General features: G+C 43.0%; 1 protein-coding gene across 5 annotated transcripts in view; it reads left to right on the top strand.

The window, feature by feature from the left end:
* The window catches only part of LOC139563238 (dual specificity protein phosphatase 22-A-like), a 35,487-nt gene extending 14,017 nt beyond the window's left edge, over window positions 1-21,470 (top strand). For 2 of the 5 annotated variants that reach the window (XM_071381696.1, XM_071381697.1), the window contains 3 exons: window positions 403-477; window positions 563-734; window positions 6,046-7,396. In XM_071381696.1, coding sequence (XP_071237797.1) covers window positions 403-477; window positions 563-734; window positions 6,046-6,246 — 448 coding nt within the window. In that variant the 3' untranslated portion in view covers window positions 6,247-7,396. The other 3 variants (XM_071381698.1, XM_071381699.1, XM_071381695.1) reach the window with 3 other exon arrangements.
* The last annotated feature ends 2,006 nt before the right edge of the window (window positions 21,471-23,476 follow it).

Raw genomic sequence — 23,476 nt, 5'->3', positions numbered from 1 at the left:
GCCATCACTCTGTTTTCTCATGCAATTGCATAGCCTATAGAAATGTTGCACAACATGAGCTCATGGGCTCTCATTAAGTGTTTGATTTAGATTTTCAATTACATTTGCATTGATGTCAGAGTGATTAGAGGGACAATAGAGTGCTGAGTACCAAGCAGTTAGCAAGTTAGGTAGGCTACTAATGACCATCGGCAGCATCAGAGCTTGGAGAAGCCTAATTACTGTGACTAAATGGTCATGACTCATGACCACCAGTGGGGCGGTAATATGGTCATCTTAACAGCCCTAGTCTCACCTATGACAAGACAATCCACATCCTGATATGATCAGTGATACACTTTTTACACTACACTGTTTATTCTGTACTTGTACCTATAAGGCCATGTGTTTTTGTCTTTGCAGGTCACAGCATTTCAAAGAGAGCATCAGGTTCATCCACGAATGTCGTCTAAATGGAGGGGCCTGTCTGGTGCACTGGTACGTACACCACCTAACCATAAACCACTAACTTTCTGTTGACCGTACCTGACCCCTCATGACTATGCTCTGTCCCATAATGCAGCCTGGCCGGTGTGTCCCGTAGTACTACCATGGTGGTGGCCTACCTGATGACTGTCACCACCTACAGCTGGGAGGAGTGTCTGTCGGCTGTCAAGGCTGTGCGTTCCTTTGTAGGCCCGAATTATGGCTTCCAACATCAACTACAGGAGTACCAGATGAACCAAGTCACAGAGGTAGTTACACACATTGAAACACACAATATACATACACACACCCTGTATAGATGACATAATGATGTCCCCTAACCACAGAAATATACTCGCTGTGCCCTTGAGCAAGGCACTTAACCCTTAATGCTCCAGGGGTGCTGTACAATGGTGACCCTGGACGTGACCCCACTCCCTGCGGGTGTCTCAGGGGGAGTTGGGATATGCAACAAATAACAGGACAAATATAAGCAACCCCCAAATTGTTGTTATTATTCTACAGCTTCCCGCAATTCAATGTGGGCAGAAAAACACCCTGTAACACAGCTCAGGCGTAATATTTAGACTTGAATAGTTCAGGCATATCAACAGTAAACAATTTCAGTGAGTAAGAAGAATGCCGGTTAAGGCCCACCTTTTCTCTAACACCCACTCGGAAGCCAAACTGTTAGCTTACTCCCACTCATAGTACAGAGTCACAGGAATATGTCATCATTCAGCTGCTATCAGTTAATGATGCAGCTGTTTTTACAAGGCCACGCCTGCCCTGTCAGGTTCATACTTTTGGTTTACTTTCACTTCTGTGGATGGAGGTGGGTCTCTGACAGTAAACCTGGAGCCCATCCTTCCTGGTTGCCTGTCTCAACTTTATATGACCTACCAGGGATCTTCCTAAACTCATCATACTGGGAGATGATCTCTGTGATGGCTGATGGCTTGTCTGGACTTGCTGTTATGCCTGAGGTGGGTTATGAACCCTCAATGTATTGAGGCCAACAGAAGACTATTAGATCAGTGTAAACTGTTACTATGTGACTTTTGTCTGGTCCACCAGAAATACATAAGTTATTTAATTAGAAGTGCCACCATCGTGTATATTAACCGTGACTTCACCCTCCTTCACTCTCATGTCACTAGACCTACACTAAAGTGTTTGCTGGTTTCAAAGTGAGTATCTGTGTTGTCAGTTTATTTATACCCATCTGCATATTATTCACACAAGATGTAGTGGGGTGAGAAAATGGCTTTCCTGTTGTGGGGCAGCTATTTCCACACACATCAGACTTCAAACCTGTGAAATGATGTGTGACATGCACACGCACAGACGCACACACACACACACACACACACACGTTTCTAGAACATGCTGCAAAGAGAGCTGTGTATGGAGGTTGCTGAGAGAGGCTTTGTCTCTCTAGCTGATGACATGCACCCAGCCAGTGGTACTCAGTACGTGTGTGTCGTATACAGAAGGGGAACTGGAGGGGCTTGCTGAAATTGCATTAGCCTGGTACTAACCATCACGTGACTGTAATTACTGTCAGAGGCTTGCAACATGTCTTCACTGAAGAAAAAAACATTTGTTATTTTCTTATTGTTTGGTTGAGTTGACAGTGATTTTGAGGATCAAAGGGGAAATGGGATTCCTTTCTTCATGCTTTTCCCATGACTGTGTCTTAGAGAGAATTTGCTATTGTCATACCAATAGTTTTATCTAGTGTTGCATTGTATATATGTTGTATTGTTTATAGGGTTGATCACTTTTATCTTTTTTTCATTTCACAACACTTTGCCTAAAACACTGATACAACTAAGGCATGTCTGTTGTTACAAATGATTATAAATGCATTATTACGTGGGTGTTTTGTTGAGTGTAAGGTAAGGTAAGGTTCAGTAAGTGTGATAGTGTCTTAGGGGTTGTGTCCAGGTCCTTGTTTCTCAGTTTGGACTTTGACTTACTTTGAATGGATTCAAAGCAGAGAGTTGTTTTCAAGCAAACAAAACTGAAATTGACATAATTTGTTCACATTTTGAGTAATCCTTTTCTCAAGAATTGATGATCCGGAAGTGAAAACTGGTAAAGGGATGGTGGAGAGTCTGACTGAAAGCTGGGTTTGGGACTCAAGTCTCTCGTCTGTCCTTATCATATGTAGTCTAACTGTTCATTGTACCTTCCTTGGTGTGTATTTTTGTAACACAGTGCATGTTATTTTAAAGAGGTTTGAGTATGTTGTATGGCTGGTTATGGATGGTGGTAATGTGTGGGAGTTGCTGTGACACCTGACGGTTGTGTGGGAAGAAACATGCGACACACCTGAACACAACTCTTCTCTTTTACCAGACATGGGAACTGTCTTGGTTCATCTGGAACTCCTGCATTTATGATAGGAAGTCTGTAACACTATTTTGATATAACATAAAATTATACTGTACATCATGATTACCCATCTAACGTAAATAATGTACCACTAGTTTGTTTACCTATAATTTATTACAGTAGTGTATTGGACTATCACATTGGTGGCTATGCACTGATACTAGTAGCCACCCACCACTCCATCCAACACATGTCTACCAGAAGCCCATGATGTGATGTTCAACACATGTCTACCAGAAGCCCATGATGTGATGTTCAACACCTGTCTACCAGAAGCCCATGATGTGATGTTCAACACATGTCTACCAGAAGCCCATGATATGATGTTCAACACCTGTCTACCAGAAGCCCATGATGTGATGTTCAACACATGTCTACCAGAAGCCCATGATGTGATGTTCAACACCTGTCTACCAGAAGCCCATGATATGATGTTCAACACCTGTCTACCAGAAGCCCATGATGTGATGTCCAACACCTGTCTACCAGAAGCCCATGATGTGATGTTCAACACATGTCTACCAGAAGCCCATGATATGATGTTCAACACCTGTCTACCAGAAGCCCATGATGTGATGTTCAACACATGTCTACCAGAAGCCCATGATGTGATGTTCAACACCTGTCTACCAGAAGCCCATGATATGATGTTCAACACCTGTCTACCAGAAGCCTATGATGTGATGTTCAACACCTGTCTACCAGAAGCCCATGATGTGATGTTCAACACCTGTCTACCAGAAGCCCATGATATGATGTTCAACACCTGTCTACCAGAAGCCCATGATGTGATGTTCAACACCTGTCTACCAGAAGCCCATGATGTGATGTTCAACACATGTCTACCAGAAGCCCATGATATGATGTTCAACTCCTGTCTACCAGAAGCCCATGATGTGATGTTCAACACATGTCTACCAGAAGCCCATGATATGATGTTCAACACCTGTCTACCAGAAGCCCATGATGTGATGTCCAACACCTGTCTACCAGAAGCCCATGATGTGATGTCCAACACCTGTCTACCAGAAGCCCATGATGTGATGTTCAACACCTGTCTACCAGAAGCCCATGATGTGATGTCCAACACCTGTCTACCAGAAGCCCATGATGTGATGTTCAACACCTGTCTACCAGAAGCCCATGATGTGATGTTCAACATCTGTCTACCAGAAGCCCATGATGTGATGTCCAACACCTGTCTACCAGAAGCCCATGATGTGATGTTCAACTCCTGTCTACCAGAAGCCCATGATGAGCTGTTCAACTCCTGTCTACCAGAAGCCCATGATGAGCTGTTCAACTCCTGTCTACCAGAAGCCCAGCGGTGTGGAACACATCTAAGCTGCATAACCTTGATTAGTGAACACACAGGTGCCAAAAGGTATGTGACAACTGAAGCAAAAACATTACAATACATTCACAGACTGTGTGTCATCAGGCACCTACTCCACCACTACCACGTATATACAGTACAAAATCCATGTGTATGTTTGTGTATAGTGCGTATGCTATTGTGTGTAGGTGTATATGTGCCTATGTTTGTGCCTGTGCCTATGTTTGTGCTGCTTCACAGTCCCCGCTGATCCATAAGTTGCTTTTTGACATGCATATGATTAATATTAGTTCTCTGTGTACATCCAAGGGCCAGCCGTGCTGCTTTGTTCTGAACCAATTGAGATTTTCCTAAGTCCTTTTTAGTAAAGTGTACTTTTCTACAAGCTTCAATGGAATTGGGAGACATCACTTGCACAGTCACTACAATCTAAGCTGGTCCTAGATCTGTTTTTGCTTGAGAGCCCTGTAGCTACTGTGTGAGCAGGAATGTCAGAGGAGAAGTGACAGAAGTGGAGGCAGGTTCCTGGTAAAGCTCTGATTCAGAGCTAGCTTTCCCCACCCCTTCCTCAGCTCTCACTGGTCCCTATGTGGGCCCACTGACCGCTGGGCTAAAGACCTGGGACTTCTGCCAGGGGTTTCCCACCCAACCCCTGCTGCCTCCTCGAGGCCCTCTAACCAGGACTAATCCCCGTGTACCGTTAAACCCAGAAAACACAGACACTGGGCCATTATAGAGGACATTGTCTGTGTAAGGATATGATACTTACAGTCCTCATAGAAGGTCACATCTCATCTTGAGATCAGCATGTGTAACTTCAATTTTCACAAGTTACACATGCAATGACATCAAAGCATGATTTACGTGCACAGAATTCAAGTTGGGATCAAGCCCAGAAGCAATGTTGGTAAAGCCAGAGTGAGTGTGTTGGGGTCATAGCTGTTGGACCTCTTATGGCTCTCTGAGCTGCCGAGGAAAGTCCCTCGTTTTCAGGAATGTCTGCCGTCCGTTTGCCAACCACACACAGAGATTGATCTAGAGATAGATTGCTTAGATTGTAGCTGCCACTATCTACATCTATCACCATCTACTGGGAAGGGAAAGAAACAAGAGAAAGTGTGGTAAACTACACCACAATAGAGAAATCTCCTTTGATACCAGAACACTCTGCTCTGACACAAGCTCACTCTGCTCTGATACTAGAACACTCTTCTCTGACACCAGCCCACTCTTCTCTGACACCAGCCCACTCTTCTCTGACACCAGCCCACTCTGCTCTGACACCAGCCCACTCCTCTCTGACACCAGCCCACTCTTCTCAGACACCAGCACACTCTTCTCAGACACCAGCACACTCTTCTCTGACACCAGCACACTCTGCTCTGATACCAGCACACTCTGCTCAGATACCAGCACACTCTGCTCAGACACCAGCACACTCTGCTCAGACACCAGCACACTCTGCTCAGACACCAGCACACTCTGCTCTGATACCAGCACACTCTGCTCTGATACCAGAACACTGCTCAGACACCAGCACACTCTGCTCTGATACCAGACCACTCTGCTCTGATACCAGCACACTCTGCTCTGATACCAGAACACACTCCTCTGACACCAGAACACACTTCTCTAACACCAGAACACTCTTCTCTGACACCAGAACACTCTTCTCTGACACCAGAACACTCTTCTCTGACACCAGAACACTCTTCTCTGACACCAGAACACTGCTCTGATACCAGAACACTCTGCTCTGACATCCCACCCTTGGAGGACCATAGAACACTAATTGAGCTGAACCATCGAACATGGTCTTTTCTGTCTGTCTGTCTTCTCTCCAGTACCGGGCGTGGCTGCGGGCCAGTTTCCGCCCCAGTCCTTTTAAGGACCAGGAGCAGGTGGGAGCGCTGCTGAACCAGTACATAGAGCAGCAACAGCAGGAGAACCAGAGGAGAGGAGGGGACCAGGGCTGGATGAACCAGGCCTCCAGTGTCTACCCTCTACCCTACAATGCCTACAACGGCTCTGGGGGCAACAGATGAGCCAAGGGGCCTCGAGTCTCCGTGATCCCACCAACCTCCAGCTCAGGCCTGCCTGGAGAGTGAGACAATGGCCCAGTCCCAAAATCACCCCTAGGCACTTAGATCTGAAAGGATCGAATGGGTGTAAGATGGGGCCAGGGGTTTCTCTTGACCAAGACATTCTCCAGGCCCTAGTCCTAAGCAATATGGGAATAGCTCCACCCTGCCCTCTGATAGACTAGGTGGAATTGTCACCCTATTGCCTGTAACTATTTAGTACTTACAGGTCCCAAGTGCATAGGGGTATTTTGGGGGCATTGGCTAACTGACTCTCTCACCACTGCACTACCTCCCATGTCCCTCGCCACCTTCACCACTGAACTGACCTTAGTGCAGCCTGATCAGGAGCTCTGATGCTCACTGAAGCCTTAGTCCAAACACCTCCACACCTCAACACCTTGACCTTACAGCCACATACTACCATGAGGATTCACCTGTCCTATAACCTCGCCTCAACTCACCTCTAAACCCAACGGGTCAATAGATAAAGAATTGTAGGACTAGCAGTTTTTTTTCCGTAATCATCTGCCTAAGACCTATAACGAGGACCTGGTTAGGTCACATGATCAGGAAAAAGTCCTGCACATAACATTACATTTAATCAATTATTATTAATATGTTTATCAATATGTTATTACATGGTACCATGATTACTTCATGTTAAATGCAGTCCGCTGGTTAGATGGAGGATCTGATTGGTGTTGAGGGTTGAATGGACATATGAATGAACATAAGATGCTCTCCGCCCTAATTTAAACTGATCCAGCTACTGTATACTTGCATGTGATAAAGGTTTAAATAACAGCAGCTTTGCCATAGAAAATGAATGCCTCGTTCCAGCTAGTAAAATGAAGGATCATTACAGCCCAAAGTCATAATATGGGGTCTTCCTAAAATCTACCATAAATCTGCTATGGAAATTTGCTTGTCAATTTATCAGAAGCTATAAATATACATTTCTTTTTAGGGAATTTTTAAGATCTTTGTTAAATGTTTAGTGGTACAAATGATGTTGTATCATAGTGTATATATCTGCTTTATTAATATTAAAATGTACACTTTCATTGTTTGCCCAAAAATATATGCTAATAAATACTACTATGAAGCCAAAGCAGCATCCTGTAATTGAGGCTGAAACAACCTTACAACAATTGTATAAGGCTGGCTACAAACCGAAGTATTATCGTAACAAATCATAGCAAAACTAATGTGTGTGTGTGTGTGTGTGTGTGTGTGTGTGTGTGTGTGTGTGTGTGTGTGTGTGTGTGTGTGTGTGTGTGTGTGTGTGTGTGTGTGTGTGTCGACACGTACATACATGTGTGTGTGAGAGAGAGCTTGTGCTTGAAAGTGTATGGTACTGGAGCATCAGCTTTTGGACCAACAGCTTCTATCATGCCATAATACTGCTAAATAGCCATAAGACTACTACATAGTCCAGGTAACCACTAATTAACTATCCACACTGACCCTGACTCTATGCACACTCACAAGACTATATATACACACTATATACACACACACGCACACTACACTGACACTCTCACACAAAACCCTCACACATTTACATATGCGCGCACACACACACACGCATACACTTCTACACATCATATGCTGCTGCTACTATGTTGTTTATGTTCTTATTATCTATGCTGATGTCTAGTCACTTTACCCTGCCTTCATGTACATATCTACCTCTAATACCGTATTATTATCTATGCTGATGTCTAGTCACTTTACCCTGCCTTCATGTACATATCTACCTCTAATACCTTATTATTATCTATGCTGATGTCTAGTCACTTTACCCTGCCTTCATGTACATATCTACCTATAATACCTTATTATTATCTATGCTGATGTCTAGTCACTTTACCCTGCCTTCATGTACATATCTACCTATAATACCGTATTATTATCTATGCTGATGTCTAGTCACTTTACCCTGCCTTCATGTACATATCTACCTCTAATACCTTATTATTATCTATGCTGATGTCTAGTCACTTTACCCTGCCTTCATGTACATATCTACCTCTAATACCTTATTATTATCTATGCGGATGTCTAGTCACTTTACCCTGCCTTCATGTACATATCTACCTCTAATACCTTATTATTATCTATGCTGATGTCTAGTCACTTTACCCTGCCTTCATGTACATATCTACCTCTAATACCTTATTATTATCTATGCTGATGTCTAGTCACTTTACCCTGCCTTCATGTACATATCTACCTCTAATACCTTATTATTATCTATGCTGATGTCTAGTCACTTTACCCTGCCTTCATGTACATATCTACCTCTAATACCTTATTATTATCTATGCTGATGTCTAGTCACTTTACCCTGCCTTCATGTACATATCTACCTCTAATACCTTATTATTATCTATGCTGATGTCTAGTCACTTTACCCTGCCTTCATGTACATATCTACCTCTAATACCTTATTATTATCTATGCTGATGTCTAGTCACTTTACCCTGCCTTCATGTACAGTGCCTATAGAAAGTCTACACCCCCTTGAACTTTTTTCACACTTGGTTGTGTCAGTGCTTTTGAGCTGTTTGGGAAACGCTGGTTTTTAATCGCTTTGGTACTATTTTTGCAAGTATGTGGTAAAATTTCACAACTCTTAGTACAAAACTCAAACATATCCTCAAAAAGGCTGTTTTTTAAAACATTAAGAGGTCAAAGACCTGGGCATGGGCTCCGTCAGGGAACTGTTGTGTCTAATGAAGCTCGGGCCATCATCATTGACCATGTGGCAAACAGAGGCCTTACCATGGCAGAGGCTGCCAAATTAGTTCACCCCAATCTGAAAAGATCAATTGTCAATTTGATAATGAGAACATTTCGCCAAGAAAACCGGTAAGTCTGCAGGATATGCACAATGCTTTGCCATTACATTTACAGTAAATTACATTGTAATGCAAGTAAATTCACATAAAATGTTACAGTATTCTTACAGTATGATCTATTGACAGTATACTCTGTTCTACAGTCAGACTTGACAGAAGACCAAATGGTGGTGGCCGTGTGCTGACCGACCAGCAGGAGTGGGAAGTAGTGGAAATGGTGAGGGCCAGGAATGGCATACGACTGTCTGAAATAAAGCAGGCCATTGAGGAGAACGATGACATCCTGTCACGAGAATTTTCAATCCCAATGATGATAACAATCACTATAGCTTTGACCAATTCCCCCTAGGTTGTAAAGCTAGGGTTAATAAGAATTAGCCATTCTGCAAAAGGTTCGTTGTAGTTTTTTCATGAGAGCTCTAAAGTCAACCAAAATTTGAACAGTCTTTATAACCCCCTCTATGCACGCACGCACGCACGCACGCACACACACACACACACACACACACACACAGGTTTATCACTTTTCTACCAGCCTTGGCAGTTTCTCACTGTTCTCTCCTCCCTAAATTAGAGAGGCCTTGGAAGTGATAAACTGGCCCTCCTGTTGTCAGCTTTTTCAGAGTTATCATATGTAGTCTACCAGCCTCTGTTTTCTCCCTCTTACACACACACATACATTATTAGATTTATAGTGTTATATGTTTCAGGGTGGAATTCTTTAGTCATTACTTTAAACATATAAATTCCTTTATCACATCCCCATGAGCGTGACACCCTCCTGGCCATGGATGAGGCATGTTACGACATCAATGCAGACCAAATGCCAAGCTTGGATTCGCCATGCCAAAAGCTTTTTCCCGTGGTGCATGAACAATGAGGACATTCACTGTGATGTGGATGGCAATTTATGGCCAAACGCTCAAGACAGGCTTGATGCAAATTAATGTGTGCTAAACGTTATGTTTTATTATCATTGATTTAATTTGTTTCATTTAATTTCTTACATTTTATTACAGACAGTACACCTATATTATAATAATATTTTTTGTTGTTGCATGAATGGTTGTAGAGGATGGTTGTAGTGGATGTCTTCATTGATCACACCTTTTCTGTACATTGCTCTGTTAATTTTACCTTCTATCCTGATCAGTCCCTGACGATAAAAAACATCCCCATAACATGATGCTGCCACCACCATGCTTCACATTAGGGATAGTGTACGTTGGCTGATGTGTTGGGTTTGCGCCAAACGTAACGCTTTACATTTAGGCCAAATAGTTTAATTTTAGTTTTGTCAGACCACAAACATTTTGGCCACACGGTTACAGAATCTCCCAAGTGTTTTATTATATACTTCAAATGGATTCAAGGTGGGCTTTCTTGAGTAATGGCTTCCTTCTTGCCACCCTACCATACATGCCGGATTTGTGGAGTGCTTGGGATATTGTTGTCACATGCACACTTTGACCAGTCTTGGCTATAAAAGCCTGTAGCTCTTTCAAAGTTGCCATTGGACTGTTGGTAGCCTCTCTGATTAGTCTCCTACTTGACCAGTCATCAAGTTTGGAGGGACAGCCTGATTCAGGCACTGTCTTGATGGTGCCATACACCTTCCACTTCTTAATAATCGTCTCGTCTATGCTTCAAGGGATATTCAAGGCATTTAAAATATTTTCATACCCATCCCCTGATCTGTGCCTTTCCACAACTTTGTCCCAGAGTTCTTTTGAAAGTGCCCTGGAGCTCATGGTTGAGTGTTTGCTTTGCAATTCACTACCCAACAGAGTTAACCTACAGGTGTGGTGCCAGGAAAACAACCTCTCCCTCAACGTGATCAGGACAAAGGAGATGATTGTGGACTGAAGAAGGACTGAGCAAATGAAATCAAATTTGATTGGTCACAAACACATGGTTAGCAGATGTGAGTGTAGTGAAATGCTTGTGCTTCTAGTTCCGACCATGCAGTAATATCTAACAAGTAATCTAACAATTTCACAACAACAAGGAATGAATAAGAATATGTACATAAATATATGGATGAGCGATGGCTGTGCGGCATAGGCAAGATGCAGTAGATGATATAGAGTACAGTCTATACATATGAGATGAGTAATGTAGGATATGTAAACATGATATGAAGTGGCATTGTTTAAAGTGACTAGTGATACATTTATTACATCCAATTTGTAATTATTAAAGTGGCTAGAGATTTGAGTTAGTATGTTGGCAGCAGCCACTCAATGTTAGTGATGGCTGTTTAACAGTCTGATGACCTTGAGATAGAAGCTGTTTTTCAGTCTCTTGGTCCCAGCTTTGATGCACCTGTACTGACCTCGCCTTCTGGATGATGGCGGGGTGACCAGGCAGTGGCTCGGGGGGTTGTTGTCCTTGATGATATTTTTGGCCTTCCTGTGACATCGGGTGGTGTAGGTGTCCTGGAGGGCAGGTAGTTTGCCCCCGGTAGCATGCCCCCATTCTCATCGCCGGGGCTGTAGTGGAGCAGGTTGAGAGCTTCAAGTTCCTTGGTGTCCACATCACCAACAAACTAACATGGTCCAAGCACAACAAGACAATCGTGAAGAGGGCACGACAAAACCTATTCCTCCTCAGGAGACTGAAAAGATTTGGCATGGGTCCTCAGATCCTCAAAAGGATCTACAGCTTCACCATCGAGAGCATCCTGATGGGTTGCATCACTGCTTGGTATGGTAACTGTTCGGCCTCCGACCGCAAGGCACTACAGAGGGTAGTGTGTACGGCCCAGTACATCACTTGGGCCAAACTTTCTGCCATCCAGGACCTCTATACTAGGTGGTGTCAGAGGAAGGCCCTAGAAATTGTCAAAGACTCCAGCCAACCTAGTCATAGACTGTTCTTTCTGCTACCACACGGCAAGGGGTACCAGAGTGCCAAGTATAGGTCCAAGAGGCTTCTAAACAGCTTCTAACCCCAAGCCATAAGACTCCTGAACATCTCATCAAATGGCTACGCAGACTATTTGCATTTTCCCTCCCCCCTCCCCTTTTACGCTGCTGTTACTCTCTGTTATTATTTATGCATAGTCACTTTAATAACTCTACCTACATGTACATATTACCTCAATTACCTAAAGTAACCGGTGCCCCCGCACATTGACTCAGTAGCGGTACCCCCTGTATATAGCCTCGCTATTGTTATTTTACTGTTGCTCTTTAATTATTTGTTACTTTTATTTTTATTTGTTGGTTAAGGGCTTGTAAGTAAGCATTTCACTGTAAGGTCTACACCTGTTGTATTCTTTGTATGTGATAAATACAATTTGATTTGAACTGCTGAATTTATCCTGAAATCATGTGAATCACTACAATTTAACACAGATGGAGGCCAATAAACTTAGTGTGTGATTTTGAAGGTGATTGGTTACACCTGAGGTAATTCAGGATTGCTATTCTATTAACCAACCAAGCTTTTCAATTCAATTTTTTAAATAGATTTAATTTTAAAAATCCAATATTTTTTTCACTTCATAGTTGTGGGGTAGGATGTGTAAATCAATGGGGGGAAAAATACCATTTTAATTCCAGGCGAGATGAAAATGTTGAATGGGAGTGTAGACTTTCTATATCTACCTGATATAGAATTGTATTATCAATGTCTATAATTTTCAATTATTCTAATTGGTCTGCAACCCAGAGTGTGTAAAGTTCTGGTTTAAATGAAACAGACAGAATTCCCAGCTCACCATTAGTCAAATCAAAGTTTATTCACGAGAGCTCTGCCGTTTATATACAAAGATATTCCTTTTATAACATTCTTCTAACCTACGCACACACATGCACACTAACATTAGGAGAGCTAGCTTCTTCTCCAGAATTCTCACTACCCAGCTGACAGTTCCAGTCCCCCCCAGATAAAGGAAACCTGGAGGGGTACTCCCTCTCCTATCGTACTTTCTCAAGAGTTATAGCCGGGTCGGTTCAACCATAGTTGAATTGTTTCTAGGTGTTTTCTTAGGCATACACATACATTCCTCTCTTCCCCAGTCCAACCTAGTTGGACATATGTTTAATATTTTTAATTACTCCTTGTCTATGCTACATAACCTCTAATCCCTAATGGTTAAGTTTCCGAGTACTATTATTTAATCATTTATCTTAATAAACCTTATAAATTATTTTATCACTACCTCAAATACCTCATACCCCTGCACGTTGATCTGGTACTGGTACTTCCTGTATATATTTTTACATTTGAGGTTTTAGTCATTTAGCAGACACTCTTATGCATTTTTTTCGTACTGGTCCCTCGTGGGAATCGAACCCCAACCCTGGCGTTGCAAGTGACCTGTTCTACCAACTGAGCCACATGGAACCTATATTAAAGTATGTGGACACCCCTTCAAATTAGTGGATTCGGCTATTTCAGCCACATCTGTTGCTGGCAGGTGTATAAAATCAAGCACACAGCCATGAAATCTCTATCGACAAACATTGGCAGTAGAATGGTCTTACTGAAGAGCAAAGTGACATTCAATGTGGCACTGTCATAGGATGCCACCTTTCCAACAAATCAGTTCGTCAAATTTCTGCCCTGCTAGAGCTGCCCCGGTCAACTGTAAGTGCTGTTATTGTGAAGTGGAAACGTCTAGGAACAGCAAAGGCTCAGCCACGAAGTGGTAGACCACACAAGCTCACAGAACAAGACCGCCGAGTGCTGAAGCGCATAAAAATCGTCTGTTCTCTGTTGCAACACTCACTACTGAGTTCCAAACTGCCTCTGGAAGCAACATCAGCACAATAACTGTTTGTCTGGAGCTTCATGAAATAGGTTTCCATGGCCGAGCATCAGCCCACAAGCCTAAGATCTCCATGCGCAATGCCAAGCATCGGCTGGAGTGGTGTAAAGCTCGCTGCCATTGGACTCTGGAGCAGTGGAAACGCATTCTTTGGAGTGATGAATCACGCTTCACCATCTGGCAGTCTAACAGAAGAATCTGGGTTTGGCGGATGCCAGGAGAACACTAGCTGCCCCAATGCTTAGTGCTAACTGTAAAGTTTGGTGGAGGAGGAATAATGGTCTGGGGCTGTTACTATGGCTCGGACTAGGCACATTAGTTCCAGTGAAGAAAAATCTTAACATTACAGCAGGTATTCCCAAACTGGGGTACGCAGTCCTCTCAATGCCGTCGGGGGTACGCCAAATAAAAATGTGATTCACGTTTTTTTTTTTATCATACAAATAAAAAAATATTTAAAAAAGAATAATAATTCTTCACATTTTCAAACAGTCCATTTCTATTTTCCAACGGGGCTATACAGTTGGGTGAGTCTTTTTTTCTTGCCTGAGTAGCCTCGTTTCACTGCCAAAAATGTAATTAAACCATCTGGTGTTCAGCAAAATAACAACACAATGTCAAATACAGGTAGTCTCGTCAAATAATTTACATCCAATCACATTAACTGTTACTCTGTCGCGGGAATTTCACTAATGGTCCGTACGTAGCCAAACGTAGCTGCTTCTCATTCCGTTTGCACGAAAATTGATAAATGGTTAAAAAAGGTAAGGCCCGCGTCCATAGACACATACCATTTTGAAAAGAAGGTCGACGACATCCGATCCTCGTTTGCTAAGTCAAACGACACCGCTGGTTCTGCTCACACTGCCCTACCCTGTGCTTTGACCTCTTTCTCCCCTCTCTCTCCAGATGAAATCTCGCGTCTTGTGACGGCCGGCCGCCCAACAACCTGCCCGCTTGACCCTATCCCCTCCTCTCTTCTCCAGACCATTTCCGGAGACCTTCTCCCTTACCTCACCTCGCTCATCAACTCATCCTTGACCGCTGGCTACGTCCCTTCCGTCTTCAAGAGAGCGAGAGTTGCACCCCTTCTGAAAAAACCTACACTCGATCCCTCCGATGTCAACAACTACAGACCAGTATCCCTTCTTTCTTTTCTCTCCAAAACTCTTGAACGTGCCGTCCTTGGCCAGCTCTCCTGCTATCTCTCTCAGAATGACCTTCTTGATCCAAATCAGTCAGGTTTCAAGACTAGTCATTCAACTGAGACTGCTCTTCTCTGTGTCACGGAGGCGCTCCGCACTGCTAAAGCTAACTCTCTCTCCTCTGCTCTCATCCTTCTAGACCTATCGGCTGCCTTTGATACTGTGAACCATCAGATCCTCCTCTCCACCCTCTCCGAGCTGGGCATCTCCGGCGCGGCCCACGCTTGGATTGCGTCCTACCTGACAGGTCGCTCCTACCAGGTGGCGTGGCGAGAATCTGTCTCCGCACCACGTGCTCTCACCACTGGTGTCCCCCAGGGCTCTGTTCTAGGCCCTCTCCTATTCTCGCTATACACCAAGTCACTTGGCTCTGTCATATCCTCACATGGTCTCTCCTATCATTGCTATGCAGACGACACACAATTAATCTTCTCCTTTCCCCCCTCTGATAACCAGGTGGTGAATCGCATCTCTGCATGTCTGGCAGACATATCAGTGTGGATGACGGATCACCACCTCAAGCTGAACCTCGGCAAGACGGAGCTGCTCTTCCTCCCGGGGAAGGACTGCCCGTTCCATGATCTCGCCATCACGGTTGACAACTCCATTGTGTCCTCCTCCCAGAGTGCTAAGAACCTTGGCGTGATCCTGGACAACACCCTGTCGTTCTCAACTAATATCAAGGCGGTGACCCGTTCCTGTAGGTTCATGCTCTACAACATTCGCAGAGTACGACCCTGCCTCACGCAGGAAGCGGCGCAGGTCCTAATCCAGGCACTTGTCATCTCCCGTCTGGATTACTGCAACTCGCTGTTGGCTGGGCTCCCTGCCTGTGCCATTAAACCCCTACAACTCATCCAGAACGCCGCAGCCCGTCTGGTGTTCAACTTTCCCAAGTTCTCTCACGTCACCCCGCTCCTCCGCTCTCTCCACTGGCTTCCAGTTGAAGCTCGCATCCGCTACAAGACCATGGTGCTTGCCTACGGAGCTGTGAGGGGAACGGCACCTCCGTACCTTCAGGCTCTGATCAGGCCCTACACCCAAACAAGGGCACTGCGTTCATCCACCTCTGGCCTGCTCGCCTCCCTACCTCTGAGGAAGTACAGTTCCCACTCAGCCCAGTCAAAACTGTTCGCTGCTCTGGCACCCCAATGGTGGAACAAACTCCCTCACGACGCCAGGTCAGCGGAGTCAATCACCACCTTCCGGAGACACCTGAAACCCCACCTCTTTAAGGAATACCTAGGATAGGATAAAGTAATCCTTCTAACCCCCCCCCCCCTTAAAAGAGTTAGATGCACTATTGTAAAGTGGTTGTTCCACTGGATATCATAAGGTGAATGCACCAATTTGTAAGTCGCTCTGGATAAGAGCGTCTGCTAAATGACTTAAATGTAATGTAAAATGTAATACCAGCTCTACTGGTAGTACTGCTACTACCAGGAGTACTACACCTGCACCTGTCGACGAAACAAGTTGTTCTGCTTCCACGAGCACATCCAATGCTAGCATCAGTAATTCTACATTTGTTGTTAGCCCAGCTAGCATGGACACTGACAGTTGTGAATCGGATGCAGCTGAAGAGATACAGTACTGCCCCCTTACCTGGGAAAGCACCGAACAACAGACAGGGACGTTGGACAATCGAAGAGGCAAAAATATGATGAGAACTACATTGATTTGGGGTTCACTTATATTGAGAGTAGTGCCTTTCCTCAGCCACGGTGTGTTATATGTGCAAAAGTACTATCTCACATTTCGATGAAACCTTCAGACTTTTAGAAACAACACGTGCCAATTTGAAAAAAAAGCCACAGGAGTTTTTTGAGTGAGAATTAAGACGACTTTCGAGTAGTAAGGCAAGTATAAAAGCAAAAGATACCATTAATAAGAAGGGGCAAGAAGAGTCTTTTATGGTGAGCTACCGAGTGGCTATGACAGGCAAGCCCCATACTATTGTGGAGGACTTAATTCTTCCTGCTGCCGCGGATATGGCTGGGACAATGCTGGGGGAAAAGGCCAAAAAAACTATACAGACAATGCCTTCATCAAACAACACTGTTTCACAACGCATCAGTGACATGGCAGGAGATGTTTTGAAACAATTACTGCTTTGCATACAAGCAAGTGAATTCTATGCATTACAGCTGGATGAGTCAACAGACGTGGCGGGCCTGGCACAGCTCCTGGTATATGTCCGTTACGTTTATGGGGGGGGTCAATTAATGAAGACATCCTCTTCTGGAAACCAGGACAACAGGAGAGGATATTTTTTAAGTACTGGACAGCTTTGTGACATCAAATGGACTTTGGAGGTCAAGATGTGTTGGTATCTGTACTGATGGCGTAAAAGCCATGACAGGGAGACATAGTGGATTGGTAACGCACATGCAAGCAATTGCTCCTGACGCCACTTGGGTATACTGCAGCATACACCGAGAGGCTCTTGCTGCCAAGGGAATGCCTAACAGCTTGAAAGACGTTTTGGACACTACAGTGAAAATGGTTAACTTGGTTAAAGCAAGGCCCCTGAACTCTTGTGTATTTTCTGCACTATGCAATGATATGGGTAGCGACCATGTAACGCTTTTACAACATACAGAAGTGCGCTGGTTATCAAGGGGCTAAGTATTGACACTTTTTTAATTGAGAGACGAGCTTAAAGTTTTCTTTACTGACCATAATTTTCACTTGTCTGACCGCTTGCATGATGACGAGTTTCTCACACGACTGGCCTATCTGGGTGATGTTTTTTCTCGCCTGAATGATCTGAATCTAGGATTACAGAGACTCTCCGCAACTATATTCAATGTGTGGGACAAAATTTAGTCTATGATTAAGAAGTTGGAGCTCTTCTAAGTCTGCATTAACAAAGACAACACACAGGTCTTTCCATCATTGTATGATTTTTTGTATGCAAATGAACTCAAGCTTATGGACTATGTCAAATGTGATATAGCGAAGCACCTGAGTGAGTTGGGTATGCAATTACGCAGCTACTTTCCCGAAACGGATGACATAAACAACTGGATTCGGTATCCCTTTCATGCCCTGCCTCCAGTCCACTTACCGATATCTGAACAAGAGAGACTCATCGAAATTGCAACACACGGTTCTGTGAAAATTGAATTTAATCAGAAGCCACTGCCAGATTTCTGGATTGGGCTGCGCTCAGAGTATCCTGCCTTGGCAAATTGTGCTGTTAAGACACTGATGCCATTTGCAACCACGTACCTATGTGAGAGTGGATTCTCGGCCCTCACTAGCATGAAAACTAAATACAGACACAGACTGTGTGTGGAAAATTATTTAAGACTGAGACTCTCTCCAATACAACCCAACATTGCAGAGTTATGCGCATCCTTTCAAGCACACCCTTCTCATTAACCTGTGGGGAGTTATTCACCATTTTAGATGAACAAATAAGGTTTTACATGTAAGATGGCTAAATAAAGAGCAAAATTATTGAATATTATTATATTATTATTTGTGCCCTGGTCCTATAAGAGCTCTTTGTCACTTCCCACCAGCTGGGTTGTGACAAACTCACACTCATTCTTACGTTTAATAAGTGTATCGTATAGTGTGTGTGTGGCAGGCTTACAATGATGGCAAAAAACAACATTTGAGAGTGCGCTCACCCTGCTGCAAGAGGGGGTACGCAGCTGGAGGTTGAATGTTTGGGACTATAAAAAGTTTGGGAACCACTGCACTACAGCATACAATGACATTCTAGCGAGTCTGTGTTTCCAACTTTGTGGCAACAGTTTGGGGAAGGCCCTTTCCTGTTTCAGCATGACAATGCCTGTGCACTAAGCGAGGTCCATACAGAAATGGTTTGTCGAGATCGGTGTGGAAGAGCTTGACTGGCCTGCACAGAGCCCTGTCCTCAACCCCATCGAACACCTTTGGGATGAATTGGAGCCCAGACTGCGAGCCAGGCCTAATCGCCCAACATCAGTGCCCGACCTCACTAATGATCTTGTGGCTGAATGGAAGCAAGTCTCCGTAGCATTGTTCTAGCATCTAGCCTTCCCAGAAGAGTGGAGGCTGTTATAGCAGCAAAGGGGGGACCAACTCCATACTAATGCCCATGATTTTGAAATTAGATGTTCGACGATTAGGTGTCCACTTACTTCTGGTTATGTAGTGTAGCTCCATTCTTGTGTATTTTTTTCCTCGTGTTATATATATTTTTCCTCTGCATCATTGGGAAGGGAGCATCAATAAGAATTTCACTATTCAGTCTACACCTGTTGTATTCAGTGATAACATGTGACAAGTAAAATGTTATTTGTGTATGTGTTAGGGAAAGACCCAGAGATGGAGGGTTGGTCAAAGACAGAGTGCCTTCGCCGTGCCACCCCAGACTGGCATGGACACAGTAGTAACAATTAGTGTTCTGTTCCCCTCAGTGAGAAGTCCTTCTCTGACCCAGAGACCATGCCACCCCCAGCTTCCCCAAACAGTCCTCCCCCCGTACAGACTCCACCCCTTTCTGTACAGGTGAGGCCAGACCACGACATGGCTCAAATCCTCAAAACTTACCCTGGACATGTGACCTTACCTCCACCACAACTGCTTTTCTTAGTTTCGAAATGATACATACTAAGGCTGTGTGATCACAATACTGAGGATTGGGTACAACAAGTTAACCCTCTCCGCCAACATTCAGTCCTGTAGTATCTGTTGAAACCACTGAACCATTCCTGTGTAGAATAAAGTTTTAATATTAGTCAGATGAAATCGGCTATCTGCTGTAGGGCAGGCTATTTTTAGCATATAAACTGAGTGTACAAACGCATTCCTAATATTGACTTGCATCCCCTTTTTCCCTCAGAACAGCCTCAATTCGTCGGGCATGGACTACAAGGTTTCGAAAGCGTTCTACAGGGATGCTGGCCCATGTTGACTCCAATGCTTCCCACAAATGGCTGGATGTCCTTTGGGTGGTGAACCATTCTTTTTTTGGTAAGATTTTATAAACAATACAAAACATACACATAAATGACAACATCATACAAACATTAACTACATCCCACCTGGCCAGACCCACTAGCACACACCCCCATCTCCAGTGCCCGAATCACTTTCAACATGGCCTGACACTGCACCATTTTCCCCCCTCTGTAGCCCACGCACTTTCAATATTTAAATAATAAATCATTACATTTTTCCATTGTGTTAATGATGGCGGATTGATTGATTTCCAAGTTTTCTGTATCTATTTTTTCAAGATGAGTGATGAGAAGATAATTGTCCCACCCATTGGGTATCTCACTATGCCATGTCTTGAAATATGCAGACAGACAGATAAAAATTAAGTTTACATTGTAATACTTCTGACAGCCAACTTTCTAGCTCCATCCACAAAGCATGGATTATTGAGTCATTATTCGTTTTACACTTAAGACATGATTCTGTCATTGTAATGTAGAATTTGTGAATTTTGTCTCTTGTATAATAAATTCTATACATCATCTTAAACTGGATTAGGCGTACATTTTTGTTAGCTGTAATTTCATTAGTTATGCTACAACTTTCCTTCCATTTTGTGCCAACATCAGTTTTTTAAAGTCTTGGTTTCAATAGTTTATTTATTTTTTCTAAGAGATTGTCAGTTGGATATGCTCTCTAGGTTTTGTATATCTTCCCGATCATATGAATATCCTTTATCTGACTCAAATAAGATTCCCTCAAGGTTGCTCTGGTGCCCAAAAGTTTTCAAATATACATTTTGTGATATCTCACTTTTAAGTTGCATGGATTTTTTATTCTGTCATGGAAATAAATGTATTTCCTTTACCAAGTCAATTCCGGTTTCAATGCCTTACATTTTCCATGTTGACCAACTTATCTGTGAATTCTGAAAAGCTCTCCAAGGATTGTTCCATAGGGTTGTGTTTTTAAAAAGTGATATTGGTTTAATTTTCTTCCATGTTGTGATAGTGTTCTTAGCTTTATCCTTTGAAAATAGACACGTGAAAAGATTCTGGGGATGAGCATGCGCATCTTCAGTATGTACCCATTTTTCCTCTTTACCGAGTCTGGAAGGTTAAAACCAACCTCAGATTTAGGAAGATGTAAAACTTTCCTTTTTATTCTATGCATTTTATTTTCCCATATAAAGTCTGTTATGACTGAGTACACTTTTTTTTAAGACTGTCTTCGGTTGGTAGTGTATTGGTATTACTGAAAATAAATACAAAAACTTTGTCAGCCATGCCATTCTAAAGAGGTTTATTCTACCTGTAAGATTTATGGGAAGACAATTGAATTGCATTAGATCTGCTTTCATATTGTTGAGTAATGGAATAAAGTTATCTGTATATATTTGAAGTTTGTTGTCACTTATTAAGTATCCTAAGTATTTTATATTTTTTGTGGTCCACTTAAAGTAATGCTGTATATCGTGAGTATTTTTTTTAAAATGTTCCTATTTCCATTATTTAGTTTTTTCCCATGTTAATATTATTTCCTGAGATTTTCGAATATTCTGTAAATAATTTTAGCAAAGGGGGCATTGAGTTTTCAATATTGGTCAGGTACAGTTGAAGTCGGAAGTTTATATACACCTTAGCCAAATACATTTAAACTCAGTTTTTCACAATTCCTGACATTTAATCCTAGTAAAAATTCCCTGTCTTAGGTTAGTTAGGATCACCACTTTATTTTAAGAATGTGAAATGCCAGAATAATAGTAGAGAGAATGATTTATTTCAGCTTTTATTTCTTTCATCACATTCCCAGTGGGTCAGAAGTTTACATACACTCAATTAGTATTTGGTAGCATTGCCTTTAAATTGTTTAATAACTTGGGTCAAACGTTTCGGGTAGCCTTCCACAAGCTTCCCACAATAAGTTGGGTGAATTTTGGCCCATTCCTCCTGACAGAGCTGGTGTAACCGAGTCAGGTTTGTAGGCCTCAGGGCTTTGAGGTCAGGGCTTTGTTATGGCCACTCCAATACCTTGACTTTGTTGTCCTTAAGCCATTTTGCCACAACTTTGGAAGTATGCTGGGGTCATTGTCCATTTGGAAGACCCATTTGCGACCAAGCTTTAATGTCCTGACTGATGTCTTGAGATGTTGCTTCAATATATCCACATCCTTTTCCTGCCTCATGATGCCATCTATTTTGTGAAGTGCACCAGTCCCTCCTGCAGCAAAGCACCCCCACAACATGATGCTGCCACCCCAGTGCTTCACAGTTGGGATGGTGTTTTTCGGCTTGCAAGCCTCCCCCTTTATCCTCCAAACATAACGATGGTCATTATGGCCAAACAGTTCTATTTTTGTTTCATCAGACCAGAGGACATTTCTCCAAAAAGTATGATCTTTGTCCCCATGTGCAGTTGTAAACCGTAGTCTGGCTTTTTTATGCCGGTTTTGGAGCAGTGGCTTTTTCCTTGCTGAGCGGCCTTTCAGGTTATGTCGATATAGGACTCATTTTACTGTGGATATAGATACTTTTCTACCTGTTTCCTCCAGTATCTTCACAAGGTCCTTTGCTGTTGTTCTGGGATTGATTTGCACTTTTCACACCAAAGTACGTTTATCTCTAGGAGACAGAACGCGTCTCCTTCCTGAGCGGTATGACGGCTGCGTGGTCCCATGGTGTTTATACTTGCATAATATTGTTTGTACAGATGAACGTGGTACTTTCAGGCGTTTGGAAATTGCACCCAAGGATGAACCAGACTTGTGGAGGTCTACAATTTTTTTTCTGAGGTCTTGGCTGATTTCTTTTAATTGTCCCATGATGTCAAGCGAAGAGGCACTGAGTTTGAAGGTAGGCCATGAAAAACATCCACAGGTACACCTCCAATTGACTCAAACGATGTCAATTAGCCTATCAGAAGCTTCTAAAGCCATGACATTATTTTCTGTAATTTTCCAAGCTGTTTAAAGGCACAGTCAACTTAGTGTATGTAAACTTCTGACCCACTGTAATTGTGATACAGTGAATTATAAGTGAAATAATCTGTCTGTAAACAATTGTTGGAAAAATTACTTGTGTCATGCACAAAGTAGATGTTCTAACCGACTGGCCAAAACTATAGTTTGTTAACAAGAAATTTGTGAAGTGGTTGAAAAACGAGTTTTAATGACTCCAACCTAAGTGTATGTAAACTTCCGACTGCACCTGTATATCAAGAGGTCATCTGCCAATAAGATTAGTTTATATTCATGTTTACCAATACTGACACCTGTTACGTTTGGGACCTGTCTAATTATTTCTGCAAGCGGTTAAATTGCCAGTGCAAACAGGTGGGGGAGAGGGGACATCCCTGTCTTGTGCCCCTTTCTAAAGCAATTATTATTATTTATTTTTTACCTTTATTTA

This window comes from Salvelinus alpinus, chromosome 33 (genome assembly GCF_045679555.1).
Source record: "Salvelinus alpinus chromosome 33, SLU_Salpinus.1, whole genome shotgun sequence".
NCBI lineage: Eukaryota > Metazoa > Chordata > Actinopteri > Salmoniformes > Salmonidae > Salvelinus > Salvelinus alpinus.
Note: the sequence above shows the minus strand (reverse complement) of the source record. Positions and strands in the feature narration are given on the sequence as shown.